This window comes from Neopsephotus bourkii, unplaced genomic scaffold, assembly GCF_033783945.1.
Source record: "Neopsephotus bourkii isolate Nb327-2 ecotype Australia unplaced genomic scaffold, CSIRO-AGI_Nbou_v1 NB_1638, whole genome shotgun sequence".
NCBI classification, from domain to species: domain Eukaryota; kingdom Metazoa; phylum Chordata; class Aves; order Psittaciformes; family Psittacidae; genus Neopsephotus; species Neopsephotus bourkii.
In genome coordinates, this window is record NW_026902113.1 from 10833622 (window position 1) to 10853738 (window position 20117).

Here is a 20117-nt window from a genome sequence, read left to right on the forward strand (position 1 = left end):
CGCAGCAGCCCCGTGGGCTGCCATGCGGGCCGCGCTTGACACCGGCGGCCGCCCCGGGGTAACGGCTGCTGAGTAACGGCCGCGCGGCGAGGGCCGTGCCCGCGGAGCTAACGTGCGGCGCGGGAAGGCCTCTGAAGGAGGCTCTTGGGGCTGGGGCCGCCAGCGCGGCGCTGGGAGGCGAGGCATGGCGGCAGCCAGGAGGTGAGAGCGGGGCCCGCGGGCTGGGGGTGATGTGTGCGGAGCTCTGCGGAGACGCGGAGCCCTCTGGGAGGCTGCTGGTGCGTGGTCGGGGCTGGAGGCGGGAGGGTGTCTTACGGGTTTCTGAATGCCGACTGAGTATTTCATGTCAGTAGCTGTGCGGTGAGGGGGCGCGGTGCGGCTGAAAGCACCCGCTGATAAAAGGATGCTCTTGGTGAGGTACTGCCGCACGAGTGTATGTGTTTGTGCCCGTTGGTCAGTGTTGTTATCTTCTGACAATTGACTCCACACACACTTCTTTCTTCTGCAGTCTTTCCATAACATATGGATCGCTCTGGATGTCGATTAAGAACTGAGGAGGCTGTTTAACCACAGCTGTACCTGCAGCAGCTGAGCACCTTGTGGTGTTGCAGAAAGGGCAGCTGCCGCCACAGGGGCCAGCACAGCCCTGGCAGTGGGCACCCTACACCCCTCTTCCCTCGTCCTGTGCTATGTCCCTTCTTGTGATCTTGCATCTCTTGGCCACATCTATAATAAACTTCACTAGTTTAGGTTGTATTTTTCTTGTACCAACTGGCATTTTTTTTTTTGGAAGGACTGAATGATTTTGTCAACAAAATGTGTGTTAATTCCTATCCCTTGTCATGTGGCCTTGTTGAACCTCATGAGGTTTGCAGTGGCCCACCTCTCAGGCCTGTCAAGGTCTTCCTGGATGGCGTCCCCTCCCTCCAGGGTACCAGCTGCACCACAGCTTGGTATCATCAGCAAGTTGTTGAGGGTGTACTCAATCCCACAGTCTGTGTCATTGACAGAGATATTGCACAGTATTGGTCCCACTATGGACCCCTGAGGGGCAGTGGTCATTACTGGCTTTTACTTGGGACACAGAGCCATTGACTGTAAGTCTTTGAGTGCAGCCATCTAGCCAATACCATAGCTGTCTAACAGTACATCTATCAAACCTGTATTTCCAAACCTCTATCTTTTAGTTGGTTTCAGTCTTCTGCCCTGTTGGCTCTGTACCTCATCGGACCTTTTCACAGGCTAATTTAACTTACTAGAAGAGCAGAAAAACTTGTGCTTTACTGATTTTATTTTTTTTTTCCTGGTTTTTGGGTTCAGTTAGTTGTGGAAAGTCTGACAAACATGCTGTTAGAGAAGGTGGGGAGAGGGAAACAAGAGGATAGAGGAGACCTCCCTGTTCTGCAGCAGCGAGTCATTAAGTCAACTCTAATCAATGAATCAGGAGCATAACCTTAATAATTACACCAGGTCCAAAGCATATTTTGAGTTACATTTTTCAAGTATTCAGGGTAAAGAAGGAAAGTAGCATAACTGGTTCAAAACATGGCCCAGTAAGCTTGAAAATGCATTCCTGTGTACTTTCCCATCTGAAATGTGGAATTTACTCGAAGCTACAATGGTTTGTTTCAGCCCTTGATACAGCAGTCTTTTAATTGGCTGGGTTTTTTTGGCAGTTGTTGACAAGTTTTGTACATTGTGCAAAGATCACTAGTAACTTGATGTAATGTTATAAATATTGAAAAGTGCAGGCAAGCCAATTGGTACCACTCTACATATGTAATACTGGCAGACCTGTTATTTGCTTGTTGAGTTTATGTCTTTGATATAAAAGGACAATTAATAATTTATTCTTAAGTGCAGTAAAAGTCTTTACTCCAGTACTGTGGTGCCGGGTGATTACAATTGAGGAAGGTATTTAAGCTCTCAGAATGGTATTTAAGCTTTAAAATAAGATCAGAAATAACAGAAAACATAACAAAACCCTTGCTTTCCTTTTGAGAGTGATGACAGGCAAAACAGGGACTTGCAGAGAAATACATGTTTTATAAACCCAAGGCAAGCTTAAAAAGGAATAACCTGAAGGTTGTTAGTGTTGCTAATCTTCTTGAGTATGAGTTATATTTATGTGGTGAGAAATTGCCTGGAGTTCCAGTCATGTGATCTGTGTATTTTATTTACTCTGGAGAGCGGAGACTGCTGCAGGCCAAAGAATTGACTAAAAGCCCCCTGAACAATAGCTAGAGACATTTTCTTGTTAGCTATAGCATGGAGAGTAAAGTTGTTATGCGTTTCAGCATGGTTGATCTCTGCACAACTTGCATGACAAAAATCAAGTTCCTGGCTAGACTAAATATATGATAATAGGGCAGAGTCACAGTGTGATAGTGATATTGCCACTGTGTGAGAAATTGGAGAGCTTGCCTTTCCTTTATAATCCAACAGGCGTGTATACTTTCAGCTAATTCATGAATTTTTAGCTTGATTGAGCATGGGACAATGCTGTTTCTTGTACACTTTCCAAATCTACTTTGAAAACTAAACATGTTCTCTAAAGCACGTGGGTTCATATTTTTATGTACTTTTATGTACCACTATTAGTTTTAAAAGTCAGGGTATTCTGTCTTCACATGCTGCAGCCTGGTAATTCTGAGAAGTGCTGCTGGAGACACTGAAAGCATCAGTAGAACACACCATCATCTGTTTTTGACCAACTCAGGTTGCTATTTAGAACTGATTTGAAATAAGTTGTTACATTTGCTACTGAGTTGGTTTTATTTATGCTCTGGTTTTGGGGTGTTTTTTAAGTATTCTGTCTAGTTCTGTAGGGTCTGTCCTTGTCCAGGATTATAAATGGTTTTGGTTTAAACTACTATTTACACAGGTCTCCAAGAATGCCTTTGGAATTTTTTTTTCTGAAATGAACTATAATATGAGTTAGTGCAGTAGTGTAAGGGTTGAAAGGACATCATGGTGTGGGATAGGATGTTATTTGGTGGAAATAATGAAAAAGGAACAGTCGTGGCTGAAGGAAGGATATTATTAATATTGATGACTTCGCAATTTAACTTGCCTTTACTTCCTTCTTAACATCTCAAGGAGATACATATTTATTCTAGGTTGTTTCATATAAAGTCAACAGGAGCAGAATGGTCCCTGTAGTTCTAAACTTCAGTGTTTTTCTGTCTGATTCAAGGTGTAGTTAGCTTCAGTGCCAGTGAATAGACTTAAGGAGCTGCATTCTGGTGTGCACTCGGTTCATACTGAAGTTGTTCTTCACAAATAGAATCATAGATCAGTTAGGGTTGGAAAGGACCTTAAGATCATCTAGTTCCAACCCCCCTGCCGTGGGCAGGGACACCTCACACTAAACCATCTCACCGTAGACTCCATCCAGCCTGGCCTTGAATACTGTCAGGGATGGAGCATTCACAGCTTCCTTGGGCAACCAGTTCCAGTGCCTCACCACCCTCACAGTAAAGAACTTCTTCCTTACATCTAGGCTCAACTTCTCCTGTTTAAGTTTTAATCCGTTACTCCTTGTCCTATCACTACAGTCCATGATGAAGAGTCCCTCTCCAGCATCCTTGTAGAAACCCTTCAGAAAATAAGTTTCTGTGTATGTGTGATATGCGAGAAGAGCAAAATTAGGCCCTGAATATGAGAAATCGTTTGAAATGGAATATTCAGTGTCATTTGTAAAATATGGAGTAGAGTTACATAGCAATGATAACTGTGGAAGAACTCTAGTTTGCTAGGCAGTCTTTAACAGTGTTAAAATAACATCAGGAGAGGTTTCCAAAAGTGACAGTAACAGCGGGATACCCTTCTGTAGTTAAGAATTGTTACATTGGCAGGATAAACTTTTAATAGTTGGTTATTCAGTAAATCCACTGTTTTGAAAGGTGCAACAGTAGCTGCCTTTTTTTTTTTTTTTTAATGCTCCTCAGCAGCGGTTTCCAGCTGTATGGGATCTTCTTGTACCCATGTTTTTTGTTCTCTCTGAGGGTTAGACGCAGTAAGTGGAGATGCTCAGGTGCAACATTCACATTTCTGCAAAGCACAGTGTACTTGGAAACTGTGAGACCTTGTAGAGTTGCACATTCAGGGGCTAAAGCTGTTAAATTTATTACATGACTTAATGGAAAGTTTGAAGTTCATAATCTGCACTAGAAAATAAGTATTTTCAGCTAAGAAAATACTCTTCTGAATTCATTTCCTCAGGATATACAGGCTGCATTATTGTTGGTATCTTTTTTTTTTTTTTCCAAATTTAATCTAATTTTTTTTTAATTGTTTTATTCACTTCTTATTTTTCAGGAGTCTTTGAAAAAGCCTTAGTGGTCATGACATTGTTACAAGTGACATAAATTAGCCAGTGGCTCAGGATGATGGATACCCAGAAGACTACAAATGGTTTGCAAGTGATTGGAGAAGGGACTGGTATAGGGAAATCGACACTCCACATGGTGGGGTATTTGGGAAAAGTCAGTTGAAACTTGTTTTACATGTGTGCAAAGTTCATATTTTTCTCTGCTTTGAGAGATTTTTAATTGGTCTTAATTTTGCAAAATACCAAAAATCTCAAAATTATTTTCCACGGAAATCTATAACAATGGCGAAAGATTAAGTAAATTTTTTTACTGGCACTATTTTTACTGTTGTTTCCATTCCTATTTAAATTTATTTGTCTTTCAAAGGTCTGAGCTTGTGTTCCCTGGCAATAAGAGACTTGTGGTTTAGTTCAAATAGAATGAAATATTGCGTAATTGTGTTGTTAAAGATGCCTTATGAAATATTTGAATATTTAAATCAAAAGATGAAGTCATTTTAAACACTATGAATATGTATCTTATATTTTTAAAATCTAGTTTACTTTTTAATACTCTGTTAGCTATTACATTTAGAAGTTGCACATTGGTTTTCAATCTTGATATGTCTGTATGTCTTACCTTGTGATAACATATGAAATACATACATTTATACTGCTTTTTCTTTTTATTTTTTTTTTCAGAACTGTAATCCCGTGGAAGCATCTGCACATGAGCATTGTCCAGTCTGCAAAGAGAAGGGCCAGATCCAAGTTTTACGGACTTACCGCATTAATTTTCAAGAGTCCATTTTTCTTTGTGGAAATCCTCAGGTATTACGCTAATTAACAGGGGGGTTTGGTCTGCATATAGGCCTTTACCTTCAGTGTTTACACCTCTCTAAGTTCAGTATTTTGGTGATGGTAAGCAGACTGTTGAACGAAGAAGCCTTGTTGCCTCTTACTTTCCAACTGCTTTTTCCACTGTATGTGGGGAGGGTATTGCAATCCCATATGGACTGGTGACTTTAAACTAGTATAGACTAGGCTAGATATGGGTCTCTGAGTTGCTTTTGCCATCCCTCCCTGCTTCTAAATAATACTGAGAAATACAGGGACGTTGTGTGGGAAGCTCGAGATCAGGTCAGGAAAGCAAGGCCCAGTTGGAATTGAGTCTGGCCAGGGATGTCAGAGATAACAGTAAAGGCTTCTATAGGTATGTTGCAAACAAAAGATAAAATAGGGATAATGTGGGGCATTTCCAGGAGGGAATGAGAGAACAGGCTACCCTGGATTTGGAGAAGGTTGAGGTTCTCAGTGAGTTCTTTGCCTCAGTCTTCACTAGCAAGTGCTCTGACCACACTGCCCAAGTCTTGAAAGGCAAACGCAGGGACTGTGAGAATGGAGACCTTAGACCCACGGTAGAAGAGGATCAGTTTCCAGATTATCTTAGAACCCTGAATGTAAGTCTGGGGGACCTGATGAAATCCATCCATGGGCCCTGAAGGAGCTGGCAAATGAAGTTGCTAAGCCACTGAAAAATCGTGGCAGTCAGGTGAAGTTCCCGATAACTGGAAAAAGAGAAATATAACCCCCATTTTCAAGAAAGGAAAAATAGAATACCTGGCTAACTGCAGACCAGTCAGTCTCGCCTCTGTGCCTTACAGGGTCATGGAGCAGATTCTCTTTGAAACCATGCTAGGGCTCATGAAAAACAATGAGGTGGTTGGTGGCAGCCAACATGGCTGAATATATCTAATGATTTCACTAAAATGCCACTTTACAGAAGTCCTACATTACATTTTTAAGAGTATGTTTTGTGGGGTTTTTTTAGATCTTGTTCACCTGAAATTGCTTTGTAGATTTCACTGTAACTTTCTTTCTTTCCTTTAGTGTATCTACCCTCTTGGTTATAAACCGTTAAACAGCATAATTACTTCTGCTGATTCAGAAAATCATCAAGTTCCACCTACTGATAAGAAAAGGAAATTGTGTGGCATCAGTGACTTTTTTCCTGTTGAATCACATCCAAAAAAAGCAAGAACTAATAATGTGGCAAATGGTGTGCACAGTATTAATACAGACCCTGTTGTCAAAAGCTGTCAAAATGGTTTATGTCTTCCCAAGTCAAGCCTACATGACATGTTACAAAATGACCCACAAAAACCTAGTATCAATGGGGAGGTGTGCACGCAGAAGGTGAATTTTGAAACAACCACAAACACCAACAACTCTAAAGAAAGTTCACCTTGTACTAGTCCTGGAGCTCAACTCTTGCCGAATTCTGAACTTTCTTCAACAACATCTGAAATTTTGCTCAACGGTGATAAAGGTTCCACTAATAACACAGATTTATGTCTTCAGTGGAGAAATGTGCATAACCTTTGTTGGTTAGATTGTATTTTGTCAGCACTGGTACACTTAGAAACATTAAAATTTCCTCTAGCAGAAGACTATAATGATGGAAAATGTTTAGTCCAGGAACTCTTCACAAAATATAATGAAGCAACTGTGCTTCTGAATACCTGTAAAAGGAGTAAAGTAAAAGGTGAGTAAATTCAGCTGTTCTTTCTTCATATCCAGACTCATCTGCTACAAATATGTGGAATTTAGTACAGTTCCCGTAAATGTGCCTTCATTCTACCTCAAGGTCACAAAAGAATGATTTGCAATGCATTGTCATGAATTTGCAGAGTAGTGTACTTTATCTAGCAGAATCCCAGTAACCTCTTTCTTGGGCAAACATGCACACTTTGAGGGAATTAAACAGTAAATATAACTTGAAATTTTTATTGTCATATCCTCCATACAGAATTTGTGATTTTTTTTGTGTAATTGAGCCTGACTTTGTTTCCTTCTTATCTGATGGTTAACATACTAGGATGTTGTTCTACTCCTTAATCTGCAAAGTAATTTCTGTTGTGGCTTATATCCTTGTATAAACGGGCAGTTGCCTTGTCGCACCAAAAATAGTAAAGCTGGGAAGATATCTTGTCTTCTGGCTCCAGCTGCACTCACTGAAGGAATACTTCCCCTAAGGTCTGCAAGCTGTGCTGTGGGTGATAGCACTTGTAACCTGTTTTAGTCAAAATTAGCCAAACACATTAACCTGGTTCATACCTTCTTGAAAGGGTTTGAGAGTGCTACATTTGCAGCTTAATAAGTTTGAGGACTAACCTCCAAGCTCAGGGGTGGTGATGGGCAGCTAGGGGCAACCTTCTGGGCAGCACAGGTGAGTCAGAGGAGGCTGTGTCACTCCAATCAACTAGTATGGCCTTTGATCAGCTCCTCTACTGTGTGTTCAGTTTAAGACTCTTAAATTAAGATCTGTTTGTCTTAGTCCTCTTGAACTGACCCACTGGTGTCTTAAGTCTGAAATTCTAAGATATCATCTATTAGAAAATTAATACTGATCTCTAGTTAGTCAGAGATGGAACCAGAGCCTTTCATTCAGTTCGATTTGCAATGTAGCCTGGGGCAGGTGACCCATGACTTGTTTTTTGCTTTGATAAATCATATATTTGAGTTTCTATTTTAAAAACATACAGAAAAGGGTAGGCAATAATTTAATAAATAGAACCTGTAAAGCAGAGCTAACAGAAGGAATTAGTCAAAAGGTATTATTGGTGGTATCCCTGTGTCCGAGCTAGCAAAAGGTTTCAGTGAGGATTACAGCTGACAAACCAACAGGCAAGGATGGGCTTTACTTCCTACAGCCTTTATATTCAGGGGCTGTTCCCAGCTGTTTTGTTGTGTTTTTTTTTACCTTCTCTTGGCCATCCATTGTACTCCATGACACCTGCATATTCTTTTAGAGATATTTTATTCTGTCTGTTGCTCATGGAGAAATTCTGGATACAAACGACGTGTTACGTTGGGTCCAAGGTTCACAGATTAGCATGGGAAGAGTTACATTGGTGGGGATCCTTCGGCAACTGCATCTGTGTAAGGACAGATGCATTGACACTGCTTGTGCAATGCTGACATATTTACATTTATGTTAGAATTTGCTTTATGGAGTAGCACTAAAGGCATAAAATAAAACAGGATATAAATAATTTCAGTTTAAATTCCATCCACAGCTTCAGGCCATAAGGTCTTTCCCCTAAGTCTCCAAATGATCCTAAATTCTGTAGCTTTTGGGGAAGCTGGGAGCTGTATTGGAACCCAACTTTGCAGCTGAAGATCATCCTGCTTAATTTCTAATATCTGATTGCACAAATAGTTCTACACCCAGCAGTGGATCTCTTCTGCAATTTTGATCAAATTTTGAAGAAGCCATTTAAATGTTTAATAGCTGCTTATATAAAAATGAATGGTACCTTTATCAAATTGGGCCAAATGTACCTAATATGGATTTTTTAGATCTTACTTCAGGCTCTTGTTAGAAAATATTAATCAGTGATAAAAATGACTTAGAATAAATTTTTTTGTGAATTCCAATAATAATGCCTGGGTACACAGCCATCAAGTTAATGGAATTTCTGTTATCTTAATCTGAAAGAGAATTGAGTCATTAAACCAGCCTAAATCATAAAGAAACATGTAACACCCCCCATGAAAGTGCAGCTGTGTTCTTCCACCATGTGTTGCATGAGGATTCCATTATAGTAAATCGGAGCTATTAGTGTCACAATATTGCCATCATTACGTGTTCAAAATATGAGTCACATCTGCAGCTCTCCTGGATGTTCTAATATCGTAAATGTGTGTAGTGTTTTACTTTCAACTCCGGTTTCTAAGCCTTTAGAGGAGAAACTGCCTGTCCCAGTAGAGTATGAAATTTTAAGGGCCACATCCGGCCTGGAGTAGTGATACAGCCACCTTCCTCCTTCCTCTTGGCCACTCCTGGGGATGCTATTTACCTTCTCCTGCCAAGGTGAAGAGTTGTTTTCTCTCAGCTCCTGTGTCTCTTAGCCTCATCACTGCTGCCTGCTGCTTTTCACCACTTTCTAATCTTTGTCTTTTCTCCCCATCTCATTATTTATTTCCTGTGTGCATCTTTTCTGCCTGTGGCCCTTGTTTGATGTGAGAGGTGGCGGTTATCCCGTTTCCTCCTGGTGAACTGTAGAGAATGGTACCTCCCTTTCTGGCTTTAGCTGTTTTAAATAATAAGGTGGTCTTTCTGAGTGAGGAGCAACTAATGAATTGCTAGTCCTTCCTAATGGTATGTGGTGTTACTTCTCCCAAGTAAGAAGTGCTAGGACAAGAGGAAATGGCCTCAAGCTGTGCCAAGGGAGGTTTAGACTGGGTATTAGGGAAAATTTCTTCACTGAGCGTGATCAGGCATTGGAACAGGCTGCCCAGGGATGTGGTGGATTCACCATCTCTGGAAGTGTTCAGAAAATGTGTAGGTGAGGCCCTTAGTGACCTGGTTTAGTGGCGGTCTTGGCAGTGCTGGAGTAATGGTTGGACTTGATGATCTTAAAGGTCTTTTCCAAGCTAGTTGCATTATTTTTTTTCTTTTTCTTTCAATAGACATTTCAGGAAAAGTGTGTTTAAATATATAAAATACAGTCCCAGAAGAGTATTAGATAGCTTTAAGAAGGTCATATCTTTCCTGGGAAAAATAATAGGTGTATCAAAAATTGTTTCATCTACCTTGTGGCATAGAATACATACTCTATTACAGGGCGAGGGGGTGGTGGTCCAGAAATATTCTGAAGTAGTTCATATATGCTTTCCAGAATTCTTTGCATTTCCAGGAACTGCTGGAAAACAGTAATTTGGGCAACAGTGGATAGGAGATTGAATGAAAATTGTTGTGGAGAACAGGTGCAGTATTTATTCTGCTCCTCTGTGCAATTTTTAAGCCTCTTTTACATAAGCTGTTTTAAAAAAGAATTAAAATTAATAGAGCAGCAAGAAACTTTTTTACCTTTTTTATATGCATAGATTTTGTAAGGAGTAAATAGTCTTAGCAGCTGCTCTACATCCTTGAATTTGTACAAGTTGTGATCATGATTGTGTAGTAGAAGTTACATTCCTGCTTGTGCTTAAAGAATGTGTTTATGTAGAAACAGCATGTTTTATTATGAAGTGTGTAACATTCAAAAGCATGTAAGCAAATTTTTGCACTTTTGATCTTAATGTTTAGGTTTTAAAATCATCTTTTAATCTCTGAATCTCCAGGGTTTGTAATGTCTGGTTACACTGTCACTGAATCATACAATGGTTTGGGTTGGAGAGGGCCTTAAGATCATCTAGTTCCAACCCCCTGCCATGGACAGGGACACCTTCCACTATATCCTTAACTGTTGTTACTATCTAACTGTTGGTACACAGTAAGCCATAATTTAAGTCAGGTCAAGTATAATTTCTGGTTAGCAGACTGCAGTAAAGTGTGAATAACTTGTGTAGATTCTTCAATAATTTTCAAATCACTTAATAACCAAACACTGACTGTTTTACCAACAGTTTTAAGCAAGTACGGGTCAATATGAAAGGCATTAACTGGCAGAGAATAAGTGCATGTTAGGGGTACGTATGTGTGTGAAAGGTTGGGGGTGTTACACATAAATACCTGAATACATTACGTATTTTTTTCCTTAGATGTTCTCCCAAAAGCAGAATCTAATCTCAATGAAATCAGAAACAGAATGTTTGCACAGCTTCAGACTCGGCTTAGATGTGAAGTTGGTAAGTAATTAGTGTACCATCTCTTCATTTACTTTCCGGAAACTCCATATAATACCTTGTATATCAGTACATAAGAATACATATGTACATATGCATGTAAGGCAGTTTTCATGTACCTAATTCTTACTGGTGACATACACATACTTTACAGTGTGATCAGCTGTTTTGACAGTTTTTGACTTTCGAGAGAGCATAATCTCGTCTTTGTAACTGTGCTTTACTCAAGAAATTGTCATTGATAACAACCTAATAACATGGATCAATCTCTTTGCTGTGAGGATTAGAAATACAGCCTTGAATAACTGCAATGAAAATAATAGTAATAAGCTTATTTTCTTCCTTTTTGAAGTACTGGAAGCTGATTTCAAATAGTCAGTGACTGTTTCTTCTGTCCCATCTTTGCAGGTAAGAAGGAGAGTCCAGTGTTTGCACTGCCTCTGCTTTTACAGCTGGATCAACAAGCTGAGAAACTATTCTTGCATTCATTTTCATGGAAGTTTGAATGTGTATGCTGTGGCTACAAATACCAGAACCGGTGAGGTTTTTATTTAAGTAGCTTCTATAGAACTGTTCTGTCCGTTGCTTTAAAACCTGCATATAATAGTTGATTTTCTTCGTATCTCCAGATCTCACCAACAGCATAGGCTTGTGGGTGAAGTTTTAAGTGCTTTAAGATCTGCTTTTTTAGGTTAGTGTCTAGGGAAACCATGTTGTCACTTAAAAAAGAAATAATAGGTAATTGTGTGAGTCCCTGGCCATACTCTGAGATTTTGCTGAGAATTGTTGTGGTTCTAGCAAATACAAGCCTAGTACACTTTTGTTATTGAGGAATGTCTGTAATACTCATTTGGATTACAAAGAATCAGAGATTCTCCCACATGAATTATCTATTTAAAATAGTATTACAGGGAAATAATTTCTTGAGAATTTATTTACTTCTATGTAGCTGGAGGTACAAGGTTGTAACTTAAGCTCCTTTAAAGTCAGCGGGAAGAGAGACACCTTCAGAAGACTGCTCACAACTTGAAAAATGCCTGTTTCTCTCTGCTGTCTTAGGTTTATGCAATAGAATTCTAGATCCACAAGTGAGATGAGATTAATGCTGTTAGTTACACTGCCAGCTACTGTATGGTCCTGGTTAATAGGATGTGTTCAAAGGCCTTTGTTACATACTCTGGCTGTTTTTTAAAAGTCGAAAAACGAGGTTAGGTTGAATATAAAGGAAGTCCTTTCTGTAGCTAATGAATGAATATACTATGTTATTTCACTTTAATATCCCGTAGGTTGTATTTTTATACAGTGTAACCTCTGTGTAATCTCTGCTGCCAGTGTACTGTTTTTTGAAAACAAGACCTTGTATAAGATGGATTGTGAGGTAATTTGTTGCCTCTTCCTCTCTCCTTGAGATTCTGTGTTAGCCAGTAAATTGCGCAGAACCTGGTACAAGGTCTGTCTTCTGTTGGAAAGGAAACAGACGTAACATGCTTAGGGGGAAAGAGCAAATACTGTGAAACTGAAGGCCACAGAGCTCCTGAAAACAAGTGGTGACTTTCGGAATCCACACAAGTGGCATGAATATGAATAGATTTTGGTTTTGCCTTAATATTTGTATAACTTTTCTCCTAATGTGTGTATTTATTGTGTTCTGATCAGCAGCTCATTTTAACACTTTTTTTTTTTTATTATTTTTTTACTCTGTGTCTGTACCCAGATTAAGGAAAACACTAACAACATTCACAAATATAATCCCTGATTGGCACCCACTCAATGCTATCCATGTTGGACCATGTAATAACTGTAGTGATAAATCTCAAAGAAGACAGATGATTTTGGAAAAGTAAGTTTGAATACATGAACTTGAAAGTAAAATATGTAAAATGCTGAGAATTTACTGAACATGTCACTTTTAAAAGCAAACTATTATCTTGGGTTTACAGAGGTTCTAAGCATTAAATTCTGGTAAATACTCACTTTTTAAGATTATAGATAATTCTTAAATTCTGAAATGACAAATAGTGTTTAATAAAGATGAAACAGAGAGCAGTTTTTAACATGCTGACTAGCGCATGTGTTTGAGCCAGGTCATAAATACTTACTTCCAAGTAATAAATATGGACAGCTGATACCCAGTGTCAGCCATGTCACACCCCCTGCCATTGGTGGATAAAAATGTTGTTTGATTGTCCATTTACAAATTGGACTGCAGAGCGATGTCCCTTCCTACTGTGGTTATGGCACATTTGTGTCCTATTTTTTTCACATTTTCCCTACTCCCCAAATCCTTTACATGGTACTGTTTTTTCCCTCCCAGTCCATAACAAAATGGAATATACAGTTGGGGTATTCTTATCCTTTGACTACTGTGCAATCTGAAGAGTCCTATGTGGGAGTAGAATAGAAAGGGCAGGACTCTTTAAGACACTTTTTCATGAGAAACTTGTGCCACTCTTTCGTTGATATAAACTGATTCTTTATCGTTTCTTTATCAGAGTACCCTCAATATTAATGTTACATTTCGTAGAAGGCTTGCCACATAACAACCTGGAGAGCTATTCATTTCAGTTTGAAGAAAACACCTACAAAATAACATCTGTTGTTCAGTATCAAACAGATAAGCAACATTTCATAACCTGGTCTTTGAATTCTGATGGTAAGAACCATAAATTCTATTGTAATACTTCATGAGTCCACATCAAATACTGTTTTAGGGGTTACTGCAATACTCTCAACAGTCCGTATATAAGAATGAGGATTTGTTTTGTCTGGATTCCAAACTTCATATTAAAATTTTGTGAATAATTGTGGGAACTTTGTTACTCAGGGGGAAAGTTTCAGTTTGCTTAAACTGAAAAAGTGTCTTGCCCTATGCTGTACTCACTGGCAAAAGTTATTTGGGTAAAGTTGTTTTCCTTGATAACTTTGTAAAAGTTAAAAAATACAGTGTGAGCACAGCTGTGGGACATACAGTATTGATTAGTTTGAAGTCAGTTATTAATTCGTTCTTGGCTGAAAGCAGAAGAACGTATGCAAGTACCAGCATTAATGAAGTTTCTTTTCATTTCTGAACTTTATTGCACTTGAGGGGTGGGAGGTACAAATCTATGTTAGAAATGTGACTAATGGTGTGATGGTTGTACCATTGACAGGAATGCCATAATCAGAGAAGAAGGAAAGTTGATATTTTGATTCTCATGCTTCCATAAAGAGAAGAGTGCAGTCTTATCAAGTGTGATAACATGAAATTTGTCTAAATCACAGTGCCAGAGTTTAAGAAGTAGGGGGAGGAAGCAGCTGGGAAGTGCCTAGTTAGGAACATCCTATACATCCTATATATCTATTTTTAAATTCTTACAGCTGTAAAATATTTGCTCACGATCTGTGAACAATTTGCAGAAGGTGATGCAGATTATTAGATGAGCAATTTATCTTTAGACCCTGTGCCTCCCACCCAGCCAATGTAAAAGCCTGCATAGAAACGTTATTTGAGAGCTGTCTCTTCTCTCAGACCTGTGCAGGTGTTTTCAGACAAGATGTCAGCATCATTAGCTTAGATAAAAACAACCCCTTAGCTTACTTTTTTTGTGTTGACCTGTAATAATATTGCTGCAAATTCTGCTTGTGTTTGATCTTTTTCCAGTGGAAATCTCCCAGTTTTCTCTGATGTAATAAAGAATGGAGAAAACCTTTGTTTTCTGCTTGCCAGGGGAATGGGGTAATACAAATATTTGGCAAGTGTCTGAGGATAGTGACTTCAATTTTAAGTCTTTGAGTCTCTCCACTGGTTGCTATTTATTTTGCAGGAAGTTGGCTTGAATGTGATGATTTAAAGGGGCCATACTGCAAGAGGCATATAAGTTTTGAAGTTCCTCCTTCAGAGATTCATATTGCTATCTGGGAAAGGAAAACATCACATGTGCCAGAAGAAGCGAATTCACAGTTCAAGAATAGAAACATTGAAGATTTTCCTTTTAATAATGTACAGTCAAATTCCACAGTGTTGCACAGTGATTCTGGTAACACTGTAGACAAAACACATGCAGAACATCTCAAAGAGGATTCTGCAAGGAATCCAGGTGAGAAACAGCAGCAGGTAGCTGAGGATGAAAGTATTGTGCCAGATTTTCTAAACCATGAGGAACGTGATGGTCTTGCAACACTGATGCTTGAAGAAATTCAAGTTAACTCAGAAGGTAAATCACTGCCGAATGGACAGGTGGTGGGAAATAATCCTGTTGTTGAAATGGGCACACCCCAAAAGCAGGAATTAGATCTTTCACCTAACACTCTGTGTACAGGAGGGTTTGCTGGAACTAGGCTAGCTATGACCAATAATTGCATGTTATATGAAGATTCCAGCATCTGCTTATCTCTAGAAAAGTTGAACTCAACAAATATTACTCCTCCTGTGCCCAAAACCCACCACCCTGACCCATCTGACTCACTTGCTCAAAGAACAGATGGCAGAACTAATTTGCATGGAGGATTAAATTCAGAACTACAGCTAAACAAGAAGTTGTCGCCAGTAGAGAATATACAAAAATCACCCGACTTAAAAGATGCAAACAATACTGTAATGAATTCTCAGGTCGCTGGTTCTGCTGCTGCCAATAATTCCTTTCAGCCTTCACACAAAGACCAAAAAAGAGGATTTGTAGGAAGCTGGGTAAAGAAATTATTAAACAAGAATAGTTCTTTTATGCCTTTGAGTGCCTCAGCTCTCAAGAATGGGAGAAGTTGCAAAACTCCCTCAATGCAAAAAATAAGTGAGGTGCGGTTGCCAGCTAAGGGGGCAAGTAACTTTGGTGGATTTCAAAGCAGAGGTACAAACAAAACCACAGAGGCCCTGAAGGCAGTGGTTCCTCAGAGCAATAATACTCATCCTTTATCAGCTTTCAGAGGATTTTCTCAAAGCACTCGTCTTCCAACAGCAAGTCATACCACTACTGAAGGCCCAACTTGGACTAAGTCAGGAAATACTTTAGGTACCTCAGGTAAAACGACTCAGTTCCATTCACATAGCCATAACTCTGGGAAGGCAAAGGAGTCAGATTCTGACCAAACAAAAAAACTTCGGCTAAAACTGTTAAGAAAACTTAATGCTAAAAAGAAGAAGTTGGCTTCATTAGATAGGCTGGCAGTGGAACAGGTGAAACATGGAAAACTTGTGAATGGAGATGTAAGCACTGCACCACAGACTGAATCTCACAATGACAGTGAATTATTGCAGAGCTTTTTAAGGGAGCTGCAGTGTCAGATTGATGCTGCAGAGAGTGAATCCGAATTCAGCACAAACTCTGTATCAGGGTGCACTGGTAATGATGAAATACTGGCAGAGTTACTGTCCCCTTCTTCAACAGTTGCTTCTTTAGAGGCTCCAAAAAGTGAGGATGAATGTATGTATATGGAAATGGTGGATAGCAGTGTTCCAACAACAGCGTCTGATGAGAAGACCAGTGTGCCACATGCAACGGTGACAAGTGGGGATCATAATTATTACAGTCCTGTAAAGGACAGTAATTCAGAACTTCATACAGTAAGCAAATCCAGTGTGAAAAAACTTGCTTTTGAAAGTCCTACAAGGGAGGACATCCTTGAAGACTTGTTCTCCATTTCAGCACCGAGCTCAATGGCAGGTGACATAGACTTACCTCATTTTGATGAAACTTTGTTTGAAACGTGGTAAATATTCGGTTTTTTGGGTTTGAGTATTTTTCATTATTATGTATATTTTGAAACAAAGCACTATTAAATTATATTTTCTAACTAGTTTAATTGCACACTGGGTGTACTTGAACAATTTCTATTTGAGGTTGGTTTCTTTTATTATTTTATTGTAGCAGACAATAAGGTTTTAATGCATTTTATTATTCTGAGAAGTAGTTATTTTACATGTCAGATATAACTACAACTTTTAGCTTAAAAACACCTATGAGTCTTCATTTTTGCTGTTTTTAATATGGAAAACTTATCCATATTCTACTGAGTTTGAGAAATAATAAACTTCAGTAGTTTTAATGATGTAATGGTGTAAGAAATACTGTTCAGGTAGTAGTGATCACCCAATTCCTGAAGTTACTTTATCTGACATCTAAGAAAAATTCCAAGAAAACAAAAGTACCTTCTGTAACCAGAGATATTTGCATCCGTTGATACAAAGATCATTTGCAACAGTAAACTGGAGGCTGGTATTCTGCTAGGAACTCTGTTCTCAGAATTACTGCTGTGTAAGTTCACCCTGATGTGTCCACCCCTTGGATCCAAGGAAGGGCAGATGCATGGTAGAAATTTTCCTATTTAAATTTACAGCATGTACTGGATTTTAATCCTGGGTAACTGAAAATATAATTTGGCAGAATATTCTTCTGAGCCAGGTTATTTTTAAAGTAAAATTAATAAGATTCAGGCCAATGTTTGCAGCACTGAGAAGGAATTTCGGATGTAACTTTACATTATTCATAGCTACAAGTTCATTAATAGAAGAAAGGTTTCTAAGAATTCAAATCAGTTGTAGTTAACACCCATTACAGTTGTCACTAGGAGATTTTAGAGTAGTGCACCCCATCTATATGTGAGAGTGCCAAGGAGAGGCAAGGCCAATAGGAAGGAAATGAACATTGTGTCAAGGCAGCAGAGAGTAAGCAGAGGGATTCACATCTTGGTGTTTTGGGATTTGTATAGCTTCCATTTTGCTAGTTGGGAATCTTTTATATTCACAGACAGACCTCAGGACGTTATATGCTAAATTAGGTTAGTTGTACATTTTTCTTGCACTCAAAAATACCAAGATTTTTCCCAGGAAGTCCTTATTTTAGCCAGTTTCAGAGGTATTCTGCTTTTTTTTCCATTGATTTAGAGCGAAGTTAAATGAAAAAAGTCCTCAATCTTGCTCTTCCAATAGGTGCAGTTGAACATACTTGGTATTACAAGGCATGGCTACAGATTTAAATGGTCTTGGATTGCTTGAACCAGGTTCAAGAAGTGTTAGAAAAACTGTCAGCAGCACTGAACTCACCTTGCCAAGCATTTCTATTGCAGTTATGTACATGTTTATGGAACTGGCACTTCAGACAAGGAATGGTTTAATTCTTCAAATGTAAATCTTTGTAAAGAACTTGAGCTCCTTCTTTGTTTTCAGTGTAATCGGTAAGGTTACAGTACAAAACAGATCAATGGATTCTGAATGCAAAGTGCCGGTGTACTGCTGGTGAGATACTGGCCTGTTATGAATTCCCTTATTAAAAATCCTGAAATGCTGACCAAACTTAGCGTTTGATTTATCTGTGAATAAACTAGGTGCCTCTGCAAGACTTGAGGGGGGGTGATAGGATTTTCCTTTGGAGTTTTGCAGCCAGTGGTTTCTATATATGCAAACCACTAAAAAGTGGTGTGTCTTCCAACCATGACTACTTGTAGGTTTCCCCAAGCACTGGGGAGCTGCCTTCAAGTACAGGTACTGTCTGTGAGTGAGTGGCAACTACATGCAGCTGTGGAGTCGGAACTCCCTCACTGCTGGCTCCGAGCATGACACAGACCAAGGGGTGACTGAAGTGCCAAGCCTGGAGTTGGCATGATGCAGAATGCATAGGGCACCACAAGGAAGAGACCTCCTGATGTTGTTAGGGGTCCTCAGTCAGCAGCTGCATGGATATAGTGTGGGTACACACACATGTAGAAGATCCAGGAGCACCTGAGATTAAAGTGAGTATGAAACTAAATCTGTTAGTGCCGCAAATTCTTTGCTGCCTTTTATTTTCCTGAAATAGCTCGCTAAAGATGATGCTGTGCAGCTTTGTCAGGTTCCATAAATGTTTTACTACCTCTGAACCTCTGCAAGTGAGAATTCAGCTGAGATTGAATGAGAACCCCATAACCAAAGAAACCGTTTGGCGTTCAGTGGTTGGACTTGTTTTGAGACTAGCCTTAAAATGCTGTTTATTTGCCATGAAAAGAACACAAAGTATTGTGTTAGTTTTCTGTTAATCAGAAGTATGCTAGGTGGGCATATAGCAAATATGATTAATGAGCAGAAGTTAGTCACTGTATTTTGATGATTTTATCAGCATTACAGAGTAAATAGCCCAATAGCTTTGAGCACTTGATATTTTACAGGTGTCTTCCCCTCTTGCATCACATAATATTGTCAGTCTGTCTTCTGATTTGGGAAGGGCACAACTGTGCTACTCACAGATTTACAGATTTTAGTTCAGAATCAGCTTGGACACTTTGATTCAGATCTTACTACTTAATGATATATTAAAACAAGAGTACAGGGGAAAAAAAAGGACTGTCTCACATGCCTGCAGTGAACCAGCCCATCTGCAAAGGAGCTGCCTGGATGGGTTTTTAGCTGTATAGCCACTAGAGCACTGCTCTAGAAATTTGTTGTGGTGCTCAATACAAAACTGATTTTCATCTTTATGTTTTTCATAACATGGCTGGCTATTGCTGTTTATTCTTCCAGCATTGGTTCTTGCTTTAAATAACAATTCCCTTCCTGACAATGTATCAGTGACAGCTGCTGCATCCTATCTGTGTTCCTTTTGCAAAGCTAAACAGCTGCTGTTCTCCAGGTAGCATCTTTGCACTCAGGGCAAAGCACATTAGATTCTGAGCAGATAATCCAGTTCTATGTGTGTTCTATGCTTTAAAGTCCACCAGGATGCAAACTCTGAATGGAAGAGCTTACAGCCTGAGCAAAGATCTGAGCGTGCAGACAGAGCAAGAGAAAGAATAAGGTTAACAGGGTTCCGAGGCTGATGAAGTTTGAACTGCTATGCACAGACAGTGCAGATGTTTACAGGGTGATGCTGGAGCTGCACAGCGAAGGAAAGCACGGTGAAGCCATGGGGCTCATTAAGAAAGCAAATGCTGGGAACAGCGTGGAAAGAAGGTCTGGATGACCTGCTGGGGTCAGAATACCTCCAGCTCATGTTTCCTAGAGAAGCTGTAGAAGCCCTCAGGAGATGTTTCTCCCTGGACATGGGTCTGTATTGCTCTTTTATGTAAATGACTATCAAAAGGGGCTTCTCTGATGCCCACAATGGGGTTTGGGAGCACCTGGTGAAGAAGCATCTGCCTGCTCCTGTGTACAGAAATGGGCTGTGGTCCTGTTGCAGAACCTGTCAATGCAGATGCCAGAGGCGGAGAGCTGGAGTGGGAGAACCCCAAG

At 39.6% G+C, this 20117-nt stretch overlaps 1 protein-coding gene across 3 annotated transcripts; it reads left to right on the plus strand.

Moving 5' to 3' along the window:
• Positions 1-64: 64 nt before the first annotated feature.
• USPL1 (ubiquitin specific peptidase like 1) lies at positions 65-16725 on the plus strand. 3 transcript variants are annotated; one of them, XM_061374432.1, is made up of 9 exons: positions 65-201; positions 4321-4487; positions 5015-5143; positions 6203-6857; positions 10862-10948; positions 11354-11483; positions 12660-12785; positions 13438-13598; positions 14749-16725. In XM_061374432.1, exons 2-9 carry the CDS (start codon positions 4389-4391, stop codon positions 16629-16631), a joined length of 3270 nt encoding a protein of 1089 aa, XP_061230416.1. In that variant the 5' UTR covers positions 65-201; positions 4321-4388; the 3' UTR covers positions 16632-16725. The 3 variants fall into 3 exon arrangements, with proteins under 3 accessions (XP_061230416.1, XP_061230415.1, XP_061230417.1); XM_061374431.1 differs by lacking the exon at positions 65-201 and having other exon boundaries at positions 4103-4487; XM_061374433.1 differs by lacking the exon at positions 65-201 and having other exon boundaries at positions 4103-4416.
• The last annotated feature ends 3392 nt before the right edge of the window (positions 16726-20117 follow it).